The 26,645-nt window shown below is 38.3% G+C and overlaps 1 protein-coding gene across 5 annotated transcripts in view; it reads left to right on the top strand.

Annotated features, from left to right (window-relative positions):
• Serca (ATPase sarcoplasmic/endoplasmic reticulum Ca2+ transporting SERCA) overlaps positions 1-26,645 on the top strand; it is a 54,827-nt gene that overhangs the window by 18,009 nt on the left and 10,173 nt on the right. For all 5 annotated transcript variants that reach the window (XM_076433649.1, XM_076433647.1, XM_076433645.1 and 2 more), the window contains exons 3-7: positions 5,835-5,852; positions 18,936-19,018; positions 20,768-21,154; positions 24,966-25,453; positions 25,553-26,558. In XM_076433649.1, coding sequence (XP_076289764.1) covers positions 5,835-5,852; positions 18,936-19,018; positions 20,768-21,154; positions 24,966-25,453; positions 25,553-26,558 — 1,982 coding nt within the window. The remainder of the gene's footprint in view (positions 1-5,834; positions 5,853-18,935; positions 19,019-20,767; positions 21,155-24,965; positions 25,454-25,552; positions 26,559-26,645) is intronic.

Genomic DNA, 26,645 nt, shown 5'->3' with positions numbered 1-26,645 from the left:
AATCTCGGTGTAACAAGCGGTTTAAACGCGATCGATCCTCACTAGAAAATGTCATCATTCCGCTGGATCTTATCGAGATCCTGTTCTCTATTAGTATTTACATAATAGTGGATCTTGCGATTAGAACCCGCGGTTTGTTAACACGATCTACCCGGACGTCGCGCGTTCACATGTTCAACGTGACGTTTTCGCCGAGTGACAGTCGCGCACGTCCAAAGATTAGTTTCACGGATGACCTTAAGCTGGAAAAACGGATTACGCAGCGCAGCAACCGAGACTCGAATGCAAAGTTGCCGTTTTCGTTTGGTATGCACTCTTGCGTGGCACCGAACCGCACAGAGCCCAACGGCTTATTAATTTTTGCGACGATCCGTCAGAGGTCCGTTTCATAATGATTCGCTTTTACGTCACAGGCTGCCTATGAATAGTCACTTTTGCGAGAAAGCAGGAAATATTTAAAAAAAGCAGTTTCGCTTCGGTACGCTTTTGCGTCACGGGTCACCTATGAATAGTCACTTTTGCGCGAAAGCAGGAAATATTAAAAAAAGAAGTTTCGCTTTGGTACGTTTCTCTTGGAATGCGAATGTAGCTTGTACAGGGTGTTCCAAAAATGTTGTACTTCAAAGGGGTGATTCCTGGGGTAATTTGAAGTAACTTTTTCCTTCGCGAAAATGTTCTCCGCGGCTTTGTTAAGGAGTTATCAGCGAAAAACACGGACCAATCGGAGCGCAGCTACGGAATTCCGGCTCGGTGACAGACCTCGCTGAGCGTTGGCATTGGCCGAGATGGAATCCGTCTGCTGTAGCCGCGATCTGATTGATCCGTGTTATTCGTTGATAACTGATTAACGAAGCCGCGGGGAACATTTTAAATGTTACTTCAAATTACCTCAGGAACCACCCCTGTATATTATATCGAATTGTAAAGATTGACATCTTCGACGTTTATATCTAGGGATGTTTATTCAAATAAGACTGACGAATTGAAACAGAAACTTCACGGACAAGGATTTCATCGAGTTTGGAATTAAAGGGGATATTTGATTAGGAAATGAAATTGTTGAAACAACCTGCAGTTATTTTCCTAATAACTGTGTTAGAATTAAAATATTATTCGATGTCTCGAAACCAGTGCATAGGAAACTGTATTTGCCTGAACGCATGAAATTCTGCGATAACTGCACTTATCGCGCTGTTATTTCGCAACAAGTTACCAACATCAGACGCGCTCTCGTTGTTGGTAGTGTTACTTAATTGAATAGATTGATAACTTATTGAACATTTTTAAAGACTGTTTTATGAACTCGTGCGGCACGAATCTGCGCATAAAATCTGAAATTTATAGGAACAATTAGAGTCCAAACAAATTATTGGTTCGCCAGATTAAACGTGGTTGCCAGTATGTAACGAGTAAACAATTGATTCATTGAGTACCACGAAATAAACATTTGTACGAGTCCTGTAAAATGATCTAGAAATTTAGTAATTATTATATTACGAATTATTTTTCTTCAACACAGGAAAAAATTAAAATAATGATATGTGATGTATTGAAGAATAATGCAACAATAAAGATAGTCGTATTAAATTTATCATATTTTAAAATATAATAGCTGGAATACATTTTTAAATAGTTAATAAGAGTAATATTGAAGAATTTTCTTTATTTAGTGATAATTATCCACTAATTTTGATCCTAATCCAAATGATAAAATACAATTAAAAGTCCACTAAAAGCAAAATGATTAGAAAATCTAAAAACAGTTAAAATTGAGATAATTCTAGAAATAAAAAGAAAATACATATTACCATAAATTTAAAAATTATGAATTCATATAAGGTAGGGTGGGGTAAGTTCGTAAACGGGGCAAGTGCATATACTGGTTATTTTTATTATAATATGAGCGAAATTTCTCTAGCTTGTATTTATTAATGTAGTATAAGTTAATATGAACTATTCGACATAGATGTCGCCCAAGAATAAAGGTGTTTTCCTCGCTTAAATCAACCAGTGCTAAACAGTCACGTGAGATATTCGGTAAAAAGTACTTGTTTGTTTAAAAATGGATAACTATAAAACTAAACAATATAATTTAATGCAATAAAAAGCATTTTATAGCAGACTTGTTAATAGTTCTGCTCTTGCCCCGTTGCACATGAAACAATAGGTTTGAAAGCATTTTTAACTCTAACTTACGCTCTTGCCCAATTTTCGGGGGAAAGTGCAGAGTAGTTGACATTCTGTACAATATCCTATTAAAATGAAAATTTTCAAGAAAAATTAGAATCCTACGTAATATTAATTCACCAGTAACACCTGTGCAAAGCATTTGATACCGACAGCGTTAAGTATTTACATACCAGACTGAAAATACATAAGTTTAAAATCCAACTTTACAGAAACCAGTCTGCACTTACCCTACTTCACCTTAATTGAAAATGATGAAGTAAATGATTCAACATAATGAAAACAAATTTGTTCTTGATCTTGCCATTGTTCTACCGTATCACTCCTTAAAAATACATTTCAATCATTAGCGACATAAAGGCATGATCTTTTTCATGAGTCAGAGCATCGTTCCGCAGAAGCATGATCGAATGATAGGTCAGGACTGTCGTTGGATCTGTAGCAGACAGTAATTGATTGGTCATCATAGGCCGAGGTTTGCTATTTGTGCGCTGAGAATTCGTTAGTTCAAATATAGCTGGCGATGATGGTGCGTGCGCGTCCCGAAACGTTTCATTATCGTGATTCCACGTTACGCGGCTCGTAATTGGCGTGCAAAAATTCACGCGAATGACCTCGTTTCAGCGTTGCACGAGGATTCCTGTTGCCTGCGACAGACCCTGCGCTGTTCGACGGGTGACGGACAGTGAAATATCATCGTTTTTCCTCATTGTTTTGAAGCGATGCGTTCCGTTAGGAAATAATAACGCGTAGGAGTTCCCTCGATAACTATGGTATCACTTGAAAGGTTGACACATCTGTCGCCGCATCAATGCCAGTTGTTTCCTCAACTTCACACTCCGGGAACGTAATTCAGTTAAGCCAATCCAATTAACATTTCGTACGTAAGAAACGCAGTACCTGCGAACACGCTAATCGATGACCTTTCTTAACGGCGCAGCTCTTAATATGCTGATTTAATAATTCTCGGACGAAATGTAAACGCCAATATCGTTGCGCAAAATACAGCTATGTATTACGGAAACTTAAATGACCAAAAAACATGTATTAGGTGTACAAATTAATTCTCGTAGTTAGATATTAACCCTTAACTGGTATACTGGGGTCTCTCATAACCTCAACAAAAGGTCTAGCAGGATAAGCATGGATAAAGAACCTTTATGGGTTGAAAGATAATCCCCCAAAATTTCAAGTCGTTAACCCCTTATTTAATATGAAGGTACTCTTAACTTTATCATTTAACTTCTCGGTTTTTAATTAAGATATTAAGGAGAAAAAAGAACGAAAAATACTCGAGAACTTACTTCCTACATTTCATATATTCTTTCACAATTGCGATCAAATTATTAAGGGAAAAAAGTTATTTTTTAGGGATACGGATTGCAAGCCTTTGAGTAACACCTACCAAAAAATTCAAGGACAATGTTTGTTACCTATGACAAATGAAATCACGCCATTTTAATGTTACAATACGTATATAGTGCAGTGATTTAGTGAAATCCTTAACGAAAAATAGGATACGGTAACGAGTCGCCTGGTGACGTAACATATTACAAGCCAGTGGAGTTAGGAAAATTGGCTTGTTATTGGATATTATCCATAATCCGCACAATTCCACTGTTTATCGGTCCCGTGTATGACACAGGGCCCGCGCGCATGCTAATTGCAGTGCAAGCTATTATTACGCGGCGCGAGTTAATAAATAATAATACGAGCGCGGCATTCTCGAAACACAAATAAATGTTCACTGTAGTTGCCAAAACTTACGTAATTCTTTATCAGACACTTGCATTTGTTAGCTTTCTGTAACCTACATTTCAGAAATACACGCATTCGGTATCCGAATGTGAGGATGGTACACACGTGAAATGTAAACGGTCGGTGTGTATTTTGTATATTTACATGCAACCACGCTCACCGAGTATTCGTACAAATTTAAAACTCGAGCCAATAAATAACAATGCCACGGTCTAAAAATATTTCGAGCACTTTTCCTTGTCGTCCGTCGGCTCTCGCTGCGAAAAGACTGTACTGTTCTCCAACTTTACCGCGGGTTTACAGACCAGTTTGCGTCACAGTGATACGTTCCGAAATTTACGAGAAGTTAAAATATTATTGCGTTATAAAATATAACACTCGTTCGCTTCGATAAGAACAAATACGCTGGTATGTACTGCAACGTTGTTATTATTATTAAACGAAGAAATGCCTCGAGGATAACCTGGACGATGCGGAACGGTTTCTGTGCAGTAAACGGAAAGCAAACTTGATTTTCTGCCGCAATTTACGTCGGATTTGAAGGAATTGAGATTTTATCGCTTTCCCAGGAAGCTCCCTCGCGGAATTCGCTTTGAAATAGAGGCGAACTGCGACGAAAATAGGGGATCAAAACTTCTTCTTTTGATACTTCAGGAAATTACTATTTGTACATATAGTACACTTGGTTTCAAAAGCTTGTCGACGGCAGAAGAATTTGCCTTTTTGCGAGGAAATAACAACGCCAATTAGGAAAGATGTAGTTGTACACTTTTTATTGAAACAATACAGTGGATCCAAATAGTATTTGAGGAAAATTTGCGCCACCGCCAAGTGAAAGGTGACGGAGTAATGATTTGGTTCAGTATTGGCTATTATGGGAGAATGGTCTTAAATTTCATTGCTAGAAAAATGAATAACACAAATTATGTAGAAATGATTGATGATATGTAGTTCATGCTGCAAATCAAGGAATACTTTCCCGAAAAAAATTCCAATTTTAAATTGGTCAACAAGATCTCCTGATCTCAACATTATTAAAAATAGTTAGATCAATCTTGTTAGGGTAGTATACAAAATTAGGCAATTTTAAGACTTGTGTTCCCACTCTACCTTCCCGGTCAGGTGACGTTTCGTGTCGTGCATGTGTCACAATATCACGCGATTTACCCGGTACTGACAGAGAAAGGTTAGCTGTTTCCCCTCGATTCGAGTAAATCCCCCTCCCCTGGCGACCCTGATCTCGTCCTCTATCCTCCGACGTAGCGGTAGCTATCTGCGCCCATCACTCATCATGTACAACAATACCCTCTTGAAAACGGCGCACCGAAGGCTACATTTTTCGAACTGTAGCGATGCTTCTCTTGTCGCGTGAAAACCGCCCGGAGTGAATTACGAGCGAATGATGAAAAACGTCAAATCCCCTACGGGTCTTCAAACCCCGAGGATTCACCAGAGTAGCTGCCCTTCCGGCGATGGTGGACCCAGAAGTGTGTCAAATGCAGCACGTGCCCGATCAGAGAGGCATCAGTTTCAGCTATTCAGTGCCGTTTCTTCAGGCGGGAAATCATCGGCCGAACTTTTTCCTATTTTTCCCCCCGCTTTCTGCCGCGGCCCACTTTTTTCTCCGTGCTGTCAGGGGGACACGCGTCAATGAGCCGTCACCGTTGTAAGGGCGTTTATTATCGTCGAGAAAAATCGTTGTTTTCGATGTCGGTACACCACGATGCTTCAGCAATCCGAACTAGGCCAACTTAAAGGCGATGCCGCCAGTCCCGCGTTCAGACTCCACGCACGAGCCCTAACCCTCTCGGAAATTGTTCTGACCAATAGAATTATTCACCGAGCCTCGACGACGAATCTGTACTTAACCAATTGTTTTTCTGTTTCAGAGTTGCCAGCCGAGGAGGGTAAGTCCAACAAACCGTTTTACTCTTGTGAAAGCGTTCGGTGAGTCCATCTTCAACCCTTTCTAGTACCTCGTGACAAAAATGGAACGAAATTGTAGAGGAGTGAAAGACTTCAAGGATATTGTCCACTTTCGTACGATTTAGAAAATTTTTTGTTTTTCATAAGAATCTGCAATCTACTTATGAGTTTTCTATCCGACGTACCTTGAAAAATATGCTTTTCGGAGATATTTGTTAAACAGAACATATTCTCCTTGAAAGTGAAGCGTCCTTCAAACGTTTTCAAATTTTGTTGTGAAAGAAAATGAGAGAAATGAGAGAAGAAAATTGTTTCGCATAAATTAATACGTTCGCTTTTTTATTTAATTATTTTTCGTCTATTGTTATTTACAATGGTGAAACATAGCATTGCATTTGAGGAACTGATCTTTTGATAAATTCTTTTTCATAAAATGAATACGTCGCTTTTAATTGAATTTTATAATTACGAATTCGCTGGTAGCGAACGTGTTGAAGTTCATAATAAATGAAGAAAAACAATATTCTTTCTCTGTAGAAGTATTTTCTCTTTTTGTGCGAACCTTTATGTTTTATGGAATATAAGAGAATACTGTTTTTCATTTAATTAATATGGAAACGGAAAGCATACGTGGTTTTTTGCAACAATATTTGAGACAAAGCTTGGTCAAACACACACATATTGTGGATCAGTGAATGTGTTTTCCATTGTAATAATAATATTTTACTTTTTTCAGACTGTGTTAAATATGAATAGTTAAAATATGGATTCAAGGTGTTAATATTATTAGAAACAAAGCCTATATATGTTCGTTCCGAGGTACTGAAAGGGTTAACATTTTTAAAATTCCGACATGATTTCAATAGCCATGGGGATAACTCTACGGTATTCAAGTGGGTAGGGCTGTGAATATCGATTTATAATATTTCTCACGTAATGTGCAAGGGCCTAATTATTTTTAGCTAACCGTTGACCGCCATCACGATCACAAAGATGAAAATTCTGTTGAGTTTATCTTACGTTTTAATCGAGGAATTCGGGTTTGCGTTGGATCAGGAAAATTTTGGGAGGGAAGCTGAAAATACAGTGTTTGTTAAAATGATAACACAAGTTGTTTTTCCAAATTTTTTCGGATCGATAAGAAAAATAGTTTGTTTTATATTTGTTATACTACAATACAGAAAATATACGATGGGGATGTAAACGTGGATCGCTGTAGGAATTGTTTGCTCTTATATAACGCGAATGGAATTAGTAGTGTAAATACTAGTGGCATTGAAAATAGTATTGTGTGAATTAATAATATTGTAAACAGTATTATAAATTGAAGAAAAACAATAGAACAGCTGATGGTATTTAACGAAACAATTTCCTATTTATCATATATGCAAAAGTATACGATTCACTTGTGTGGAAAACTTAAACAAAGTTGTTAAGTATAAAAATATGCAAAATAAAAATGGTCTGCATCGATTGCAAGAAATAGAAACGAAATTATTTTAATAGAAGCGCAATAATATATTGACATCTTCAAATTTTCAGATTTTCTAACAATTTTGAATTTCATTTACTCAATTTTGCTATAAATGCACAAAGATCCGCAGTCTACGCATGATCTTTAAATATCAGAGAATAATCTATATAATAAAAAATTATTAATTGCGAAACATATATCGCAGATCCTAACCAAATTCGTAATACTCGCCACAATAACGCTGAAATTCGTGTATAAACCTGATCAAACAATTTTGTCTCATGGTTGCTCGTTTGTACTTTTTACTGATCAGGCCACCACACAAACAATGAGCCTGTAAATGTCTAATGCCTGATCTCTGGCAGTCGTAGGTTCTCCTAACTACCATCGGGTCGTGCAAGATCGAGGCTTCTCCCGCCGTGTGTTGTTTACGTACTTAACGCATAATCCGGCGTACTCTTTCGTCCCTTAAAAATAGACGCACTTGTACGTAGTCGGTATTCCCCGTGAGAGAATCCCGAAAACGTGGTAGAAATGATGGGGTCTCATTTCTCCGTAAATTGAGAAGATTTATAAGTAAATTGCGGATTTTATGGCAAAAATGAATACGTACAATTTAAAGCAGGTGACATGTCAAAAATATTTAAAGACATCAATGTGTTAGTTTCATCTTAAAATGATAATTAAAAGAAGAATACAATTTTTATTTCGCTCCTGTGTCCTGCAATCAATGCAAACATTTTTTATTTTGCATAAAGATCCGCAGTTTATTTATAAGTTGAACACAAACTTATTTATCGTGAATTATTTATCATGAACTATGTTAACGTTCTTCGTATCAATTTGACACAATAAATAGTGTCTTTAACATGTTGACTGTCCAATAATACCACAAAATCAGAATTATTTTAATAATAACTATAGAGTTTATCACAAGGATTGCTTCTGGCATTCTTTTAGATCGCATACAGTGGATGTAAAAAGTATTCCTACGACCTGTAAAACAGAATAACATTTTTATAATTGAAGCTTCATGATATGCAAAAAAGACTTTCCAAAAATGATAATTTACAACGTTACATGCAAAAATAAAAAAGAAAATTTATAATTATTTTGTAGGTCCATGTTAGTTATACACATACTAAAAATTTCATCGAAATCGGTTGACGCAGAAAAAAACGACACGCATCGGAAGATGTACGATTCTGTAGATTTTAAGCAGAAACAGATCAAAAATCGTGTAAAAATACGATTTTCACCATTTTTGACCGCTTGTAGCTCGTGTGTATGTTAATCGATTTCGATGAAATTTTCAGCATGTGTGTAACTACTATAGATCTACAAGACATATATTTTAAATTTTCTTTAAAAAAAAATAAAAAAGTTTTAAAAAATGCCTTTTTTATTTTTGCATGTAACCCTGTACATTATAAGTTTTGGAAAATCTTTTTTGCTTACATTCTGTAAACCAATGTTTCTAATTGATTATAAAAAAATCTGGTCGCGTTTGGTACAATTATAAAAAAGTTATTCCATTTTAAAGGGCGTATGAATACTTTTTACACCCACAGTATACTCTAATGAACATCGATTTAAGCAATGTCGAGAAAAATTAACTTTTAACCGTTTGGAATAGAACAAATCGATAAAAGAAATTACAGTAAATAAACGACCGGACATTTTCAAGTTTTCTTCTCACAATAAAAATTCAGATTCCAAAATGTTTGGAGTGCTAAGGATTAAAGATGGTCGAAGGGTGTGTCACCCATTATATGTATGATCAATATGGCAGTCAACGTATTAAATGTGAAAGACGTGAACAAGTTTTTAAGCTTATCTTATATTTAGCCTTAGGATTTATTTAAAAATTTAGAAAGTCAGTTATTCATGTTTTCATCATATTATTTGATTAACATTGCGTCTCTTTGACATGAAGAGACAGAGTAAGCTGTAGAAATGAATGATTTAAGTATGATTTGTAGCTCGACGCACTTTTAGAATTGAATTTCACTGGAGCTCGTTGGAAATCCAAAAGTTTAAAGATTTATCAATATTTTTACGTTTCTTTTAAGATGACTGCAAAATATGACTCAGTGCTGGATTGTTCTATTATTAATTCTTCAGCATAATCATTGAAGTACTCTTGTAACCGCATCCAGTGTCAATGAAACCAGTATTACAAACCTTATGTCAGTAACTATGACATTTTACGATGATCAATATGCTCGAAGTGTTCGTGTATGAAATATTAGCCGTATGTTTTTATAACGCAGATACAGGTCAATGTGAAGTTATTCGAAGAATAGGAATTTGAAACAAGTGCGTGGCAGATACTCGTTTATTGACATAGAAGTTAATAAAAGACTCGAAATAGGTAAACAAAAGTTTCAGTTACACTGCACGTGTGTCGAGGCTGTAAAAGCTTAATTTATGGTTCTGTAATATGTAGAACACTTTGGGAATAACACGTTCGCGAAATTTTGCTCCACTGTGCATCATGATACATTTACGAATATTTTTACCAGAAAATATCTGTTATTTGAATGCCAACTTCGATTCAGCTGGTTTTACGAAATATTAATGCAACAACCAACCTGCCTGACAGTAACATAACAGTTTGATCGAATTTCGCGGAATTATTTTGTAGGAGAAATGACTACCAGACTGTTTTGTATGGCACGAATAAGTATCAGTAAAATCAGTATAAATCACTAATTAAAGTTAAGTTTACTTTCAAATTAGCATTCAAACTACCAAATCAATACGAATGACTAGTTGAATATTTTCTATTTTTTAATTATATGTAAATTGAGAAATTTCTCAAAAATATTTATTTATTAGAGTACATGTTATAGTATAAACTTTGCAAAATCTAAATAAATGTAACCGAGCTATTTTTATGTCGCATGAACCGGGATGACAACAAAACAGTTTAGAATTTGAGGGGTAGCTGACTCTTGCAAGATGAAAATGAAGAACATTTTTCAGAGCTATAAACAATACTTTATTCGATAAAATATCTCTGAAGCAATTAGAGCATAACTAAGAAACGTTCAGAGTCCGTAAGTTCTTGATAGAAAGCTAGCACGGAAAATATTCTGTAATTGTAAAGCGAAGTACTTAATGGAAAGACGATAATCTGCTGTTTTTCCTAAAGCGAGTAAGTAAGTACGTCACTCGTTTTTATTGTAAAGCTGTTTACAGCTTTATAAATATCGAGCTTTTTTTAAGATTACTAAGACTTTTTCCTTTGTTTAGCGAATACTATCTATTCTTAGAAACGCTGAACCTTTATTGCGAAATTGTTAGTTCTAATTATGTCGCGATTAGGTGAATAACATGGAAGAAATAAGGGAAAAATACTGAAAAAAGAAAACTCAAGGTTTGTAACCGCGTCAATGCTTTAAGTCTGTGCAAAAATAATTTTGTTAAATATTTATTTTGTTTATGTAGCATATCATTTTAACGATGAATAGTATACTATACGTATGACCTTATATTATCAAGATAATTATAGTATTTAAAAACCTTTTCAGAAAACATTTTCAGAGCTTTGTGTTAACAATTCCAATTTGTAATATATGTAAATCATTGGAAGATTTAAGTCAGCATTCCGGTTGAACTTTGTAGAGTATAATCAGGTATAACAGAATCAGATTGCAACAAATATCACAATATTTTCTAACAATTGACTTAAAGAGTTTTGATATGCTCCTCAAATCGATACACTCGATTTTGCTTTTACACGATTTTGATTTAACACGAACTGAAAGAAAAATTTCATTCTCTTTCTACAAGAGTCACTTGACCAAAAAATTAATATTCATATATAGAATAAATAAAAATTTTCCTTTCCGACTGAGACTTTATTAGAGACAACAATGTAAGCATAATATTTTAACATTTTAACATTCCATAAACAAATGCTGGTAGCGAACGCGTTAAATTCGCCAGACGTATTCCAACCCGAGTTATACTGCCTCAGAGTTAGTTGTTACAGCCGCATTTATTTATGCACCAACCTAGCAGGCCGCGAACACCCACGATCCCATTCCATACAATAAACACTTCAATATTTAACAAAAATGCACGTTTGATACTATGTTAAATAAATGCACTAGTTTCCTCGTTGGTAAGGACATACATGAGTGGTCCCTTATTAGATTTATGTAAAACTTTTAGTCTTTCTTTCAATTGTCTTTTATTCATACACGACGTACGAGGTATATTGCCAATCAATAGTGAAGTTGATTTGTATTTATAAATCAGTAACCAACAAACAGTTGCAGGAAAAAAGCGGAGAATGTACAACCATTAGATTTATAAATCATTATGCATGCACGCGATTGAAAACAAGTATGTAAGTGTGTTAAAACAGTATTTATTTGTGCACCAACCTGCTCACTACCACCCACGACCTCATTACAACAAACATCTGAATATTCAACAAAAATGGACGTGGCGAGTTTTGGAGCTACTTGTTCCTATTAATGTGCTTTCGTATTTGGATAGTAGTCAAAACTAACTTGAAACAATAAGTGGAGAAATTATTCTTTTTTTCAATCCAATTAAGCTGTTAATGTATATGTTACGAAGGGAAATATTACATTTTTTAACTCTTGAAGCATATTAAACATTTTTTCAAAGATGCACGCTTTCGACAGTGTTGCCTGAATTCCTTGCCAAAAAAGCTGAGGGACGTCTATTTAACAGAACTAAATAAATACATGAATACAATTTACACTAAAAATTCATACTAAGCAGTATACATATTTATATATTTTGCAGTATATTTCACGTTTGCATATTTCTACTGTTACACCAAATAAATTTATAAAGATACATAGAAGCAGTTCTTTTAAAGCGAATAACAATTTTCAAGGGTGTAGTGTTTGGACTGGCACATCGATTGGAGGCCCACAAATATGAACGAGCGCATGAACTGGAGATACATTAATGTGATCAAAGCATTTTTAGGCACACTAATTGGGGCAAACCTTTCTTTTTATTTTAATTACATTATTGTGAAACATGAACACTTGTAACCCTTAGCAGGCGAGGGTTGACTCAAAGTCATCACTAAAAATTGCCTAATCACTTAAATATGTTGGTATATAAACAATTACTACAGATTTAAGTATTATATGAAGAAATGTTTAATATTCAAGTTAAAATAGCTCCGACTGCAAAGGGTTAATATTGACATAATCGGGACAAGTACCCTAGCCTCTGGTGGTCGAGAATGTGTAGACGCTGATGATCCTTATGTACACCTTGCGTACCTGGAAGTTAGTTGCCGGTGTTAAAAAGCGACATTTATTTTTGCATGAACCCAGTAGAATCGCGACCGTCCACAACTCCTGTGTGTGTATTGCACGTCGAGTGGAGTATTGGCAAACTCTCATCGGAGAATCGGGTGGTCCCGGATGTTAGGCGTCACCTGACGTCAGAGGGCCAATCGATCATCAAAGCGCGCGAAGCGTAGGTGGCCGGTGCATCTTCGAAAATGCGATTCTGGCGTTGGCCAGAACGCGTTAATATGCTAGCACTTAGGCAAACGGGACGTGGAACGACGTTAAGTCGGCAACTAGCGTCCGGGCGGGAGGGAAAGAGGAAAAGCCAGTTGCAGATGCCGTCGATGATGGAAGGCGTCGCTATCAAAGCAGGCCAGGCCAGGCTTCGAGCGCACACGGACCTCGCCGGTGCATGTGCATTACCGTTTCACGTGTGCGCGCGGAGTTGCTGCTGCTGCAGCGAGCGTGTCAGCCCAGGTCTGTTGCACGATCGTCGCGTTCCGTGCCACTCGATTTCCGAGTAATTGCATCGGCATTACGCTCGATGCACTCGAACATAAACATAAGGCGTCGCGCCGCGTCGCCTTTCAGCCCCGCGGCCTTCAATCTCCGCGTGGAATCGACGCGTGTTTCACCGTTGCTCTCGATTTTCAGCTAGCACGAGTCGCTGCACGGCCAAGGACAATTTCTAAACCCCTGGTCTCTTTAGAATGACACGTGTTGCATACTTGGCTGACGAGCAATTCACTGCTAACGACGTCTACCATACTTTCGGGTTGAACGGTTTCCGTCGTTGTCGCCTCTTGCAGACTGGCGCCAAGTTCTGACCACTTCCGAAAGCCCTAAAGCTTCCGCTTTAACTCGATCTCGGACGTACCAACGAAACTAAGTATAAATTTATAGTGGAGCAGCGAGGTGAGCTGTGCGGTGAAAAAAAAATGAAAAACAAAGAAAATACATATGTACTTTCTCATTAGTATGTGTCGAAATGTTGTCACGAATGTTGGTTTGTTTTCACCGCGCCGCTATCATCGTTGCTCGCAGCTCCACTATAAATCCACCCTTACGAAGTTCGTTTTGATCGCATTATACATTCGGAAGGACTGCTTCGGGCTATCTTCCACTTGGAGGAAAATCGAAACAAAATCCGGTAGCACATCGGTTAACCGAACTCATAACTTGGGCATAGTGCTGGATCAAGTTCTCACTGATGCATACAATAAATTCTGCGGTATGTGGATCACCTTACCTCGAACACTTGAGATGTGACACACATCTGGGGAGAATAGACATTCTACATGCTGCAGAGTATGTATGTAGAATTGTCATTTCCGCTAAAAACGAAAGTGATTTTCGTATTCAGCACATCAAAACGAGTGGAATGACCACGTGCCAATCAGGTGATAAAAGCTTGGGGGTGTGGATTCGAAAGTCCCTTTTTAAAACAAATTTACTGAATCGACGCAAGTTCACCGTCGCTCTTTAGCTACCACGTGCCGCTGCGTGGCCAAGGACAATTCCTAAACCCTTGGTCTCTCTTAAACGACACGTGTTGCATACTTGGCTGACGAGCAATTCACTGCTAACGATGTCTACCATACTTTCGGGCTGAACGATTTCCGTCGTTGTATCCTCTTGCAGACTGGTGCCAAGTTCTGACCACTTCCGGAAGCCTTAAAGCTTCCACTTTAACTCGATCACGGACTTACCAACGAAACTTGCAGAGCTCGATTTACTTTTTGATCACGTTACACATTCGGAAGGGACTGTTTTGAAAAGGCTGCTTCTCTCGATACAGAATACGGTGGAATCCCGGCTAACCGAACCAGTCAAAGGAACACGGGTACGCGGATGATAGAACAGTCACTTAGGTATAGTGCTAGATCACGTTCTCACTGATTCATACAATCCTGCGGTATGTGGACCACCTTACCGTGGACACTTGAGATGTGACACACGTCCGGGGACCGAACTTTATAATCTCCCCAAACTTTTGGTACTTGTTACACGTCATTCTATCCTGTTCAACGTGCTGAATACGAATATGACTTTCGTCTCTGCCGGAAATTACAAGTTTCCGAGATATTTGTGAGAAACTTCCTTACTAGCACATTGAATTCTGTCAATAAAAGTGTGTCCGTGATACAGACACAGGCTTAGCTGATAGCGGCGGCACGAATCTTAAACCATCACTGGTTTAGTCTGGGTTAGGTTCTCTAGAGGGGATGTGCGAGGGAAGAGGCGAAGCCACTTGTCCATTTGTAATCAGTCTGTGACTGTCATAATTGACGTTGTACATATTGCAGAATAGAACTTGTCATTCCCGTTGAAAACGAAAGTCATTTTCGTATTCAGCACATCGAAACGAGTGGAATGACCACGTGCCAATCAGTGGTGGTATATCAGGTGCTGAAAGCTTGGGGGTGGGGATTCGAAAGTACCTTTTCAAAACAAATTTACTGAATCGACACGAGTTCACCATCGCTCTCGATCTTCAGCGACCACGAGCCGCTACACGACACGTGTTGCATACTTGGCTGATGAGCAATTCGCTATTCCACTTGTTACCGACGTCCATCTTACTTTCGGTTTGAACGGTTCCCGTCGTTGCCGCATCTTGCACACTGGCGCCAAGTTTTAGCTACTTCCAGAAACCATAATGCCTCCTCTTTAACTCGATCAGGGAACTTTGCTGCACTCCGAGTGGTGCCGAGCACCTTCAAACTGTATTAATGTATTATCGCGAACAATCTCATAGATAAATTAGACTGCGGATCCGTATGTAAATTTCAACTTTCATGGATTATTTTATGAAAACCAGGATGAGGAACAAGTTCAACTTATCAGCCAGAAAGTTCCTTATGGTGAGAATAGAGTTAATGCTTGTTACCGCTAGACGGCGGATTTTATGCATTTATGAGAAAAATAGGTACGTACAATTTAAAACGGTGGACGTGTTTAAAATATTGAAAGACATCGATGTACCAGAATGTAAAGAATGTATAGATGTAAAGAAGAATACAATTTTTATTTGGCTCCTGTGTCCTGCAATCAATGCAAACATTTCTTATTTTGCATAAAAATCCGCAGTCTAGTTACCACACATGTTCTCTTGTATTTCAAGAATGTATGAATACCTTAAATGCATAAAGATTCGACGTCAAGGGATGAGATAAACTGTATTAGTATAAACATTTGGTGGATATAAACAATCTAGTTCCCTTGTCCCTGTGCTCTTCAATTTATAAATGTTCGAAGACTTACGATATTTAAGGTAGTCTAAAATCATTTTTAACAAATAAACACTTGACTAGACCAACAATATGATACACAGTCATGGCAGCGTTGAAGAAATGAAAAATTAAATGGATAAGAAGGAAACCTAAGAACCTAACAAGATTTCTGCACTCTTTATTTTTGGATTTCTGCACTTTATTATAACGCAACAGGATTGCTGCACTTTGTTCCTACCATATAGAACGTCGTGGCTAGTAAAACGTGTAAGAAAGGTCTTTGTCTTGATCTAGGAGTGTGTAAAGTATGAAAATGTACATTCTGGTAAAAATCTACAGGATAGTAATAACGCACGCGATCATGCAAGCGATGGTAGACGTCATAGCTGCAGCTCATTACGTGTCCAAACGCCATTGATCCCCAGCGACAATTCCTGTATTGCGTGGACAAACATGACTATGGAACGTTATCGAATGGTACTTCATATCGTGGAACTGCTATCGATGTAAACTGGGACCATTAGTCATTTTTACATTACTACTGCGCTATACTAGTAGGCTGCAAAATAAGTTTGCGACCTCCACATTTCCGCAAACAAAGTCATTTATATATATTTTTTAAGCACGAGTATTTTATATCAAATTAATCGAAAAATTCAGAGCTTTCCAATGATATACAGTACAAAAGGAATGGTCACTGAATGAGGTTATAATGATACAATAAAAGAATTACGAAACAAAAGGTCGCGAATTTAGTTGCCTACCTAATATTATTTATGTTACTAAGATCACATATTTACTTGTAAAGATGGCAGTCTATCTGCATTCCTTTTCGCGTTACGGAAATGACAAATTGTTTTATATTGAGACACGTATTACTCTGGCATTTCATTATCGTAAATAGATTAAACCTCGAAGCACAACTGATCTTACAAGATCTTACATTGTATGCACAAGGTACAAAGTTTGTGGACACACTTTATACTCGAATTAAGTAGCATAATAGCAGACTAATTGTAAGTTGTTACATCCCGACGTATCTTAATATTATCGTAATGCTGAAATTATAGAAGTATTTCCGGGTCGTCAGATGAGGGGAGGTAGCACGAATTTAGGGGAAAAAGTTACCCTCTCTCTGCCAGTACCGGATTAGTTAGGTGACATCGTGACACACGCACGACAGAGACGAAACGCGTCACGTGGCCGGGCCGCGGCGGAAGTAGCGGCCTAGAAGGGGAAGGTAGAGTGGGGACGTAACCATATTTGATCAAATATCTCGGAAACTATTAGAGCTAGAGGGGTGGTGTAAACGGTAAACTTCTGTATTTTTTAATAACGAATATATCTGCGGAAATAGATTTGCAATATCACTATTTGAATAAACAATATCTTGAAAAATAGCACTTTCTTCACAGTTTTTCCAATTAAATGTTAATCTATGTTTCTGAATATTTGTGTGGGAGATTTAATTCAATCAATTGCTCTGATTTTTTACGTAATTGTTTTGATCGCTGAGTGGACGGTCAGGATATTAAATGATGCACCACGAGAAAGCGTAAAGAGCGCGGAGAAAACAGTTCGCCGATATCTTCGAACAAAAAGCTGGCTGTATAAACAACGACGGTCGCGCGCTTCACAGTAATAATAGCCGGAAATCAAGGCTACGGAAGATTGAACGGAAATTGAACCGCTGAAGATGGGTGCCCGAAAGCGCGACAAGGATGCCCATGGTGAAACCTGTTCCTATAATTGGCAAGCAATCGGATTTTCACTCGTCTCTCTGGTCGCCATCGTAGATTACAATTAATGAAATCGTCGACCGTAGAGCACGTTGGTATGACCGCGACGTGACGTCAATCGCATACTGGCAAAAGGCACTTGCTATCAAGGACGCCATCGCCTGGCCCCGATTACTCTTAGTTCCGCCATTTTTTTTTCTTCGCACGTGTACAATGTTAACTGACACGCGTCTTCGCGATACAAACCCGAATTCCACAGATTCTAATTTCGCGTCCGCAATTAGAATGTTTATTTAATCATGTCCATTGGTATGCGGGCACCTAACAAATTCGTACGAATTGTGTATTTGTGCTGCGGGAACAGTTATCGTGGAGGTGATAGAGTCCGTGGTACAGGTTATGGGAGAGTAACCGAATTTAGAACTGCGCCTAGGTTGGACCTAATTTAGAAATCATAGTTAATTAGCGCCAGTTATACTGTAAGTATTCTTCTTGTTAAGGATGTATAACTAAATAATTTATAATCAATTAATTCTATTATTATCTCTTGGAATATTTTTCATTCTGAAGATACACATGCTGGTTCAATAGAAGGTGCTGGCCCAAATTAGGCTACTCTCCCCTATACCATTCTCAACACTAGACTGTGGATCTTTATGCGAAATATTTACATACAATACTTTGAAATATACTACAAAATATATATTTATCATTATAAAATATATATAATTATATGTATATAATATATATAATTTGAAATATAAATACAACATTTGTATTTATTCTTTCTCTTAATAATCTTAATAAACCACAAGTAATATAGTGGTTTTCTTAAAATTATCGGATATTTTCACGGTTTTGTATTTCACTTAGGTTTACTTTACTGCAAACTTTGAATCAAAAGGTCGAATTAAATTAAAAAATTGAATCGAAATTGATCTAGCGTAAATTTGCTAATTTATTTTGAATAATTTATTCACCTACTGTGTATACAAAAAAACGTCGAAAAAAATGTTCAATCTGTATACAAAGTATTTGGTATGCAATCACAACTGTGAAGGAGTTGCACTCGTGCGTGCTCGTGTTATTGAATTGCAATATTTCCGGTGAAAATTGTTCATGTCTGAAACAATTGTCAAGGGTAACCTATTATCTTTGTACCGAGGAAAATTGTAATTCAAATTCGTTATACTCTCTGGCTTGATAGAAATCATGTGCGTCGAATGGATAAAAATGTTCGTTCAAAAACATTCTCGTTGTATTTTTCGTAGAAAGCAGACAACTTTTCTCGAAACTATATCGAATTGAATTTTTCTGATTTCAGGAAAGTCTATATGGCAGCTCGTCTTGGAACAGTTCGACGACCTTCTAGTTAAGATTCTTCTATTAGCCGCTATTATTTCTTTTGTACGTATAAATCCAATTAATACTACGTCACGATCATACACTCGTTCAACTCATAACCGACCACGTGTAATCTTTATCTCGAGGAAAATAGGAGGAAACCAGAATTCTCGGAACTCGATGCAACAGAATTTAATCGTTCGTTCCTACGCGTCAACAAATTCACGTACAACGTTTACAATACCATCGGGATTACCAGACACGTATAAACAAAGTAGTTTTTCAGATGATCCGTGGCCGATTACGAGTTAATTGTGAGATTATCTTCGGCACAGTTTATTATGACAAAGAATGTGCGTCAGAGAGAGTGCAAGAGAGAGAGAGAGAGAGAGAGACAGTGGCTTGGGAAATAATGATTGCTGCTCGATGAAGATTATTACTTTATTACACAAACTTATTTTTATTGCTTATCGCGTCGTCAACGATGACGAAAGTCGCGCGACCGCGATGAAGAAACTTTTTGTTCAGTCGGCGTCGTTCGTTTACGCGACTCGTGGAATGCTCGAAAACCATTGAAATCATTGGAACGGCCTGTCGATGACCGTCCTTATTTTTAGATGTGACGCGCGAAACACATTAATTAATTAATTCGAATCCCCGCGTTATAATGCCGCCGAGTAATGATTAGTTGGTCAAAGTCATACTACGTTTACAAAGGTTCAAGGCTCACTTATTATAAATACATCTGCTTCCAAAGGTGGAAAAAATAGCGTATCGATTCCTCCGCGCTCATTATTTTTCACGCACGTATAAAAAAATTCGTTCACAAGATCATCGGAATAATTTTATCGTCGCGTGACAGAGAGGATTAGATTCTGTGCGATACCTTGCATTTGAATACATTTGAATAGAGTGTGTGGTGCTACGAGCCTGGCACTCCAAAAATGGGATCTTGAGGTTTTTTTTTTTAGATATACGCAGTGTCTCCTTTAATAACGAATCGGATGAATTTGATGTCGAAATGTTTTATTATATTCTTATTTTTTACCGTCTTGGAACTTCGCACGTCTACGTGAGTTTATGCAAAAAGACTATTATAATTGTCACTGTACACAGTCTTCCGGAAATGGGTCATTGCCGACCAGTATTTTCTTGCAATATGGATTCATTTTAATTTCCTCGGAAGAAAATCCGCCTCTAAATCAGTTCACTTTTTGAGACGTTAATTATTTCCACTGGAAGGGATGGAAAATTCTTTGTTTATTGAATGCATTCTTGAAAATGTTGTTCTTTTTTCTCTACTTAAATAATGAATTGATCAATCCTCAAATTTAATGCACATATTAATTAAACGTTCCTCTAACTTGCAAACTAGAATTACGTTAATGTCGCCGGTATTAATATATTTCCACTATAAATTGAACGACTAAATAATAAGTATTCCTATACCATGATCGCTTTCGTCGTTTTTCAGATGTGTACAGTAATTCAAAAATCCTGACAGCCATTAAATACACAGTACAGTAGCGGCCAGTAAAAATGATATAGTATAGTCTAAGATTGTCGCAGATGTAAAGCTGTATTCACGAGGAATTATTTAACTAACTTTTTTTAGACGTGTGCATAAAAATAGCGGAAATTGTGAATAAATACGTTCTTGTCATTGTTACGATGTAAAATAGTCACTTTTAGTGCTGCGTAGATGCAATGTTAAGTGAGGAATTCATCGAGCAGCAATGTATGCAGGCGAACGTTTCAGACACAGGTGTTTATAGTGAATCGATAATGATATTGTACGGTGTTCTGTTGCAGGTATTAGCTTTATTTGAAGAGCACGAAGATGCTTTCACTGCCTTCGTTGAGCCCTTCGTCATTTTGCTCATTCTTATCGCCAACGCCGTGGTCGGTGTCTGGCAGGAACGTAACGCCGAATCTGCGATCGAAGCGTTGAAGGAGTACGAGCCCGAGATGGGTAAAGTTTTACGAACGGACAAGGCTGGTGTCCAAAGAATTCGAGCCAAGGAGATCGTGCCCGGGGACATTGTCGAGGTGTCCGTCGGTGACAAGATCCCGGCCGATATTCGTCTCACCAAGATCTTCTCCACCACCCTCAGGATCGATCAGTCTATCCTGACTGGTGAATCGGTCTCGGTCATCAAGCATACCGACCCCGTTCCTGACCCACGTGCTGTCAACCAGGTGGGTTCTTCTTCGTGAAAAATGTACCCAACAACTTCAATATCAACGATACATCAAGGATTTATATTAAAAATTAATGAAAAAGTGCACACATTAACTCTTCGTTGCTCAGGCGGGCTGTGGCGAAGCCCACTATATACAGGGTGGGGCAATAACTACACTGCCGGCCAAAAGTTTGGGACCACTCTCTATATTTTATTACTAGACCGCAGATTTCATGCATTTATGAGAAAATTGGGTGGATGTAATTTAAAACAGTAAACACATTAAGACGATTTAAGCACATCCATATGTAATTTTCAATGGATTACAATTGTTGAAGACAGAAATAAATTTTTATATAGTTCCTGTATCTTGTAAGCGACGAAGAAAATTTTTATTTTGCATAAAGATCCGCAGTCTATTTTACAGCGTAAAGTACTGGAAACTGGCTTTAGCGGTTCTGTATGTTTTCCTGGGTTTAGAGAGAGGTAGTAGGAATTAGTTTACGTGTGTGTAAGTAATAGAACAAAGTAATTTTTTTTATGAAAACCCTTCATCATATAATAATATAATTCCGCGTGACGTCTCTCTTATGCGGTGGTCCCAAACTTTTGGCCGACAGTGTGTGTTCACTTTGAATATTGCCGTTATTTGTAAAAATACGAGAAAATGGTATATGCAAAACTTGTGACTCAAACATTTTCTGCGTGGGTGGGGGCATAGAGAAGATTTCAAGGTCATCTATATTTTTTTTTAATGAAATTGTATGTTTTGTTTTTATCGCTATATGATGTGATAGCCGGTGTTGAGACGACTTCAATGAGCTATCATTGAAGGTCATGCAAGGTCAAATGTGGTAGTAAAATAAATTTTCTTACTTTACAGGAGATGCTCAAAGTGGTGACCGTTTACATCAATGCAAAGTTGCAATCTTCGTATCGCTGCATCACCTGCATGCCTTATCGTTTCTGAACTTATTCTAGCACATGCTGCAATCATCCGTTGTTTCCTATTTTCTGGTGTAGTGAGTACTTCTGGGTAAACAGCATTTTTCCATGGTCCCCAGAGAAAAAAATCTGATGGGGTTAAATCTGGAGAGCGAGCAAGCTAAGAAACTTAGCTTGATTGAGAAAATAAAAAATAAGGCATGGAAAAAAAACTTAGTGTAGGGCAGGATTTGAACCCTAGCATATCCACTCCGTAATTCGATGCCTTAACCATTGCGCCAACCGGTGATGTTGTGAGCGATTCGAACATTTTGGAATATATTCCACAGGAGACAAAAAATTGCTTAATTCAATGTAGTAACACTAATTAGAGCTTAATGTACCCCCACGGTAAGACCTGCAAGTCCAGTTTTCCTTCTAGCAGCAAAAACATCGAAGCAGTTTGGTTTTTATTGTTTTTGACAATGATCTCCCACAACAAAAAATCTGAAAAAAATCGAGGACACTGCTTTTGATGGTAGCTTATTTGGACACTAAACAGTAAAATAGCATGTTTTCATATTTTTGAGAAATCTTCATTTTTCCGACGTTTTGAGTGTTTTTCATTTTTCACAACCATAGTTTGCAACCAAAAAATCCGAAAAAATTCTATAAAATGCGTCTTAAGACCCGACACGTGCCACATTTTTTTCAGAATTTTAGAAAACATCCGAGAGCGGAAAATGAGCGGAGAAGCGCGAAATCTAATTTACCCTATAACTGCCCTCACGGGCAAGCTAGAGGGCTGAAATTTTACTCAGATGGGTTTTTATTGGTCAGCTTTCGAATGGTTTAAGAGCCATTGAAAAACCACTAAGGGCAGTTTTGACCATCTTAATCGGCTAGGCCCTTTATGCCGTGCAAATATTCGTAGCACACTTCTTGTGCTGATAACCAACTCATGTTCAATCTGTCGGAAACTAATCTGCGGGTTATCAACTACAACTGCAAGGACATCAACTTCATTTCTTTCATCAGTTGCTCTTTCACGACGACTGCTCTCACGAGTACCCAAATTTCCGGTTTCTTACAATATTTTGCACAATCTTTGAAATGTTCGGTGCGAAGGATGTGTACGGTTTGGATATTGTTCAGCATACAAGGATTGAGCTCCATAAATGAGGATCATATCCACTTGCTCTTCGAAAGAAAACTTAATTTTGACAATAACGCAGCTACTTGACTTAGCAACCGACCGAGACTGACTACCGATTCATGTCAACGTTACGAACTGATTAGATGTTTAAGTTTCTAACTATACGCGATGTATTGCCACAGCATAAACAATGTTACAAGCCCATTCGTTTATGTAACAGTGAGGGCCTATGAAATAAATACATCATGGGCTAGAATAACTTCAGAAACGATGAGATATGCACGTGATGCAGCGATACGAAGATTGCAATTATGTATTGACGCAATCGTTCACCAGTTTGAGCATCTCCTGTAGTGTAAGGAAGTTTATTTTACTACCTTTGACCTTGCATGACCTTCAATGATAGCTCGCTGAGGTCGTCTCAACACCGACTATCACATCGCGATAAAAAAAACATAGCATTCTACTTAAAAATATAGAGTTGACCTTGAAATCATCTCTATGCCTCCACCCTCGCAGAAAATGTTTGTGTCACAATATGCCCCCCTCTATATCGTGTAAGTTTTGTATATAACATTTTGTCATATTATTACTAATAACGGCAATATTCAAAATGGACATAGTTATTGTCCCACCCTGTATATAGCAAGCTGCATGGAATTGTGTAATTCAAGATCTTGCATTATCCACAGTTTTAATATCGTTCCGTGTACTAGATTTATTCTGTCGATTATACATTAACAGAAGCTTTAATTTGGTCACACATATTTCTTGTAAGCACAAGTGAGAGGTTTAAAGTTTATAGAAACGATTTAAGGCTAGATGGTGTTTAAGATTAAATTTTCGAAAAACAGTAACGTGCTTTTATTGTGCAAGATAAATACGTGACCTTATAACCGTAAAGACCACGGTGTTTTCACCACTTGAAGTTCGAATATTAGGTATATGGTTAATTAGTAAACCGAAATTATTGTCCCGTGGTGTCCACAGGCATTATACCTCACTTATCCTAGACCACTGATCAGTGTCTCGAGAAGTAGGGCAACTAATTACCGCATGCTTCGGTGGATCCTCGCTGAAATTATTTGATCACTTAGACCAAAATGGAGCAACATCGAATATACATACCATACCTAGCCGCTACCGGGCTCTGACAACTAAGTGCGATTTGACCTACATGCAGAATATAATAAAGTTATCTGCTGGCGAAAATAAAATTTTTTATTCTTCGCTTCATTTATCTTTATGGAAGTACTATCAATATTTCAGCCGAGTGGTTTCACTGTCCAATAACTCCAAATATGACATAATTTGAGACCTCGCCGCCCGAGCAATTTGTATTTTACATTTTTAAAAAGGAATTGAAATCTAATCGAATTTATTGCGAATAACCATTAAGACTAATGAAGAATACTAAATTACATTTCCATGCCTATCAGTTACACTTTACTCAATAAATTTTAAAGCGGGAGGACACTTGTTGATATTAATTGTAGAAATCCTGGAGTTCTATAAAAAGAGTCCAATTAACATGTGCACATCTTCCCCTGTTCTTTTATTTACATTATAAGTTATTAGTTTTTAAATGGTGTCCACTTAATTTTGTCCCCAACTGAAGTTAAAAGTCCGAAAATGTTCACCGAAATTCAGTCTGTTTCAGAACTAATATGTAAAAACTATCGCGGGTTCTTGAGAGTCCACAAGAATTAACTTCAGTGAAATGAACGAGGTTTCATTCTGGTTTCAGGACAAGAAGAATATCTTGTTCTCTGGTACCAACGTCGCCGCTGGTAAGGCTCGCGGTGTCGTCATTGGAACCGGCTTGAACACAGCTATTGGTAAGATCCGTACCGAGATGTCCGAGACCGAGGAGATCAAGACGCCCCTGCAGCAGAAGCTGGATGAGTTCGGCGAGCAATTGTCGAAAGTCATTTCCGTAATTTGCGTTGCTGTTTGGGCCATCAACATTGGACACTTCAACGACCCTGCTCACGGTGGATCTTGGATCAAGGGAGCTATCTACTACTTCAAGATCGCCGTCGCCCTTGCCGTAGCCGCTATTCCCGAAGGTTTGCCGGCTGTAATCACGACCTGCTTGGCTTTGGGAACCCGTCGTATGGCCAAGAAGAACGCCATTGTCCGATCGTTGCCATCTGTCGAGACTCTTGGTTGCACATCTGTCATCTGTTCAGACAAGACTGGTACTCTGACCACTAACCAGATGTCTGTTAGCCGGTATGTCGTCGTCAGGCTGCAGTAAAATACTTGGTCTCGATTAACATTTAGGATTGCATCAGTGTCTCTAATACATGTCTTCATCGTTACTTCTTACAGAATGTTTGTCTTCGACAAGGTCGAGGGTAACGACAGCAGCTTCCACGAATTCGAGATCACCGGATCAACCTACGAACCCATTGGCGAAACGTACTTGAGAGGGAAAAAGATCAAGGGCCAGGAATACGAGGCTCTCCACGAAATTGGTACGATTTGTATCATGTGCAATGACTCCGCCATCGACTTCAACGAGTTCAAACAGGCGTTCGAGAAAGTCGGTGAGGCTACCGAGACTGCTCTTATTGTCCTTGCTGAGAAGATCAATCCGTTCGGCGTTCAGAAGAGCGGACTGGACAGGCGTAACGCTGCCATCGCTGTCAGACAAGATTTGGAGACCAAGTGGAAGAAAGAATTTACCTTGGAGTTCTCTCGCGATCGTAAATCTATGTCGTCTTACTGCACACCTCTGAAACCAAGCAAACTGGGCAATGGACCGAAACTGTTCGTCAAGGGCGCTCCCGAAGGTGTCTTGGACAGGTGCACGCACGCCCGCGTTGGCTCTACCAAGGTTCCTCTTACCTCCACTCTAAAGAACCGTATCTTGGACTTGACTCGCCAGTACGGTACCGGACGAGACACACTCAGATGCCTTGCCCTCGCTACCGCTGATCATCCGATGAAGCCCGACGAAATGGACCTTGGCGACTCCACGAAATTCTACACATACGAGAAGGATCTGACCTTCATCGGCGTCGTTGGAATGCTTGACCCGCCTCGCAAGGAAGTATTCGACTCTATCTGTAGGTGTCGCGCTGCTGGTATCCGTGTCATTGTTATCACCGGAGACAACAAAGCCACCGCTGAAGCTATCTGCCGACGCATTGGTGTCTTTGAGGAAGATGAGGACACAACTGGCAAATCATACTCCGGACGTGAATTCGACGACCTTTCTCCGTCTGAACAGAAATCCGCTTGCGCTAGGGCTCGTCTCTTCTCTCGCGTAGAACCGGCTCACAAATCCAAGATCGTTGAGTACTTGCAGAGCATGAACGAGATCTCGGCTATGGTATGTTCTCTTACTGTGGTTTCCTCGAAAGAAGAGACTTCAGATTCATTGACAATCACAATAGCTATTCACTCCACTTCCAAACAT

The sequence above is a fragment of the Lasioglossum baleicum genome, chromosome 11 (genome assembly GCF_051020765.1).
Source record: "Lasioglossum baleicum chromosome 11, iyLasBale1, whole genome shotgun sequence".
NCBI lineage: Eukaryota > Metazoa > Arthropoda > Insecta > Hymenoptera > Halictidae > Lasioglossum > Lasioglossum baleicum.
Note: the sequence above shows the minus strand (reverse complement) of the source record. Positions and strands in the feature narration are given on the sequence as shown.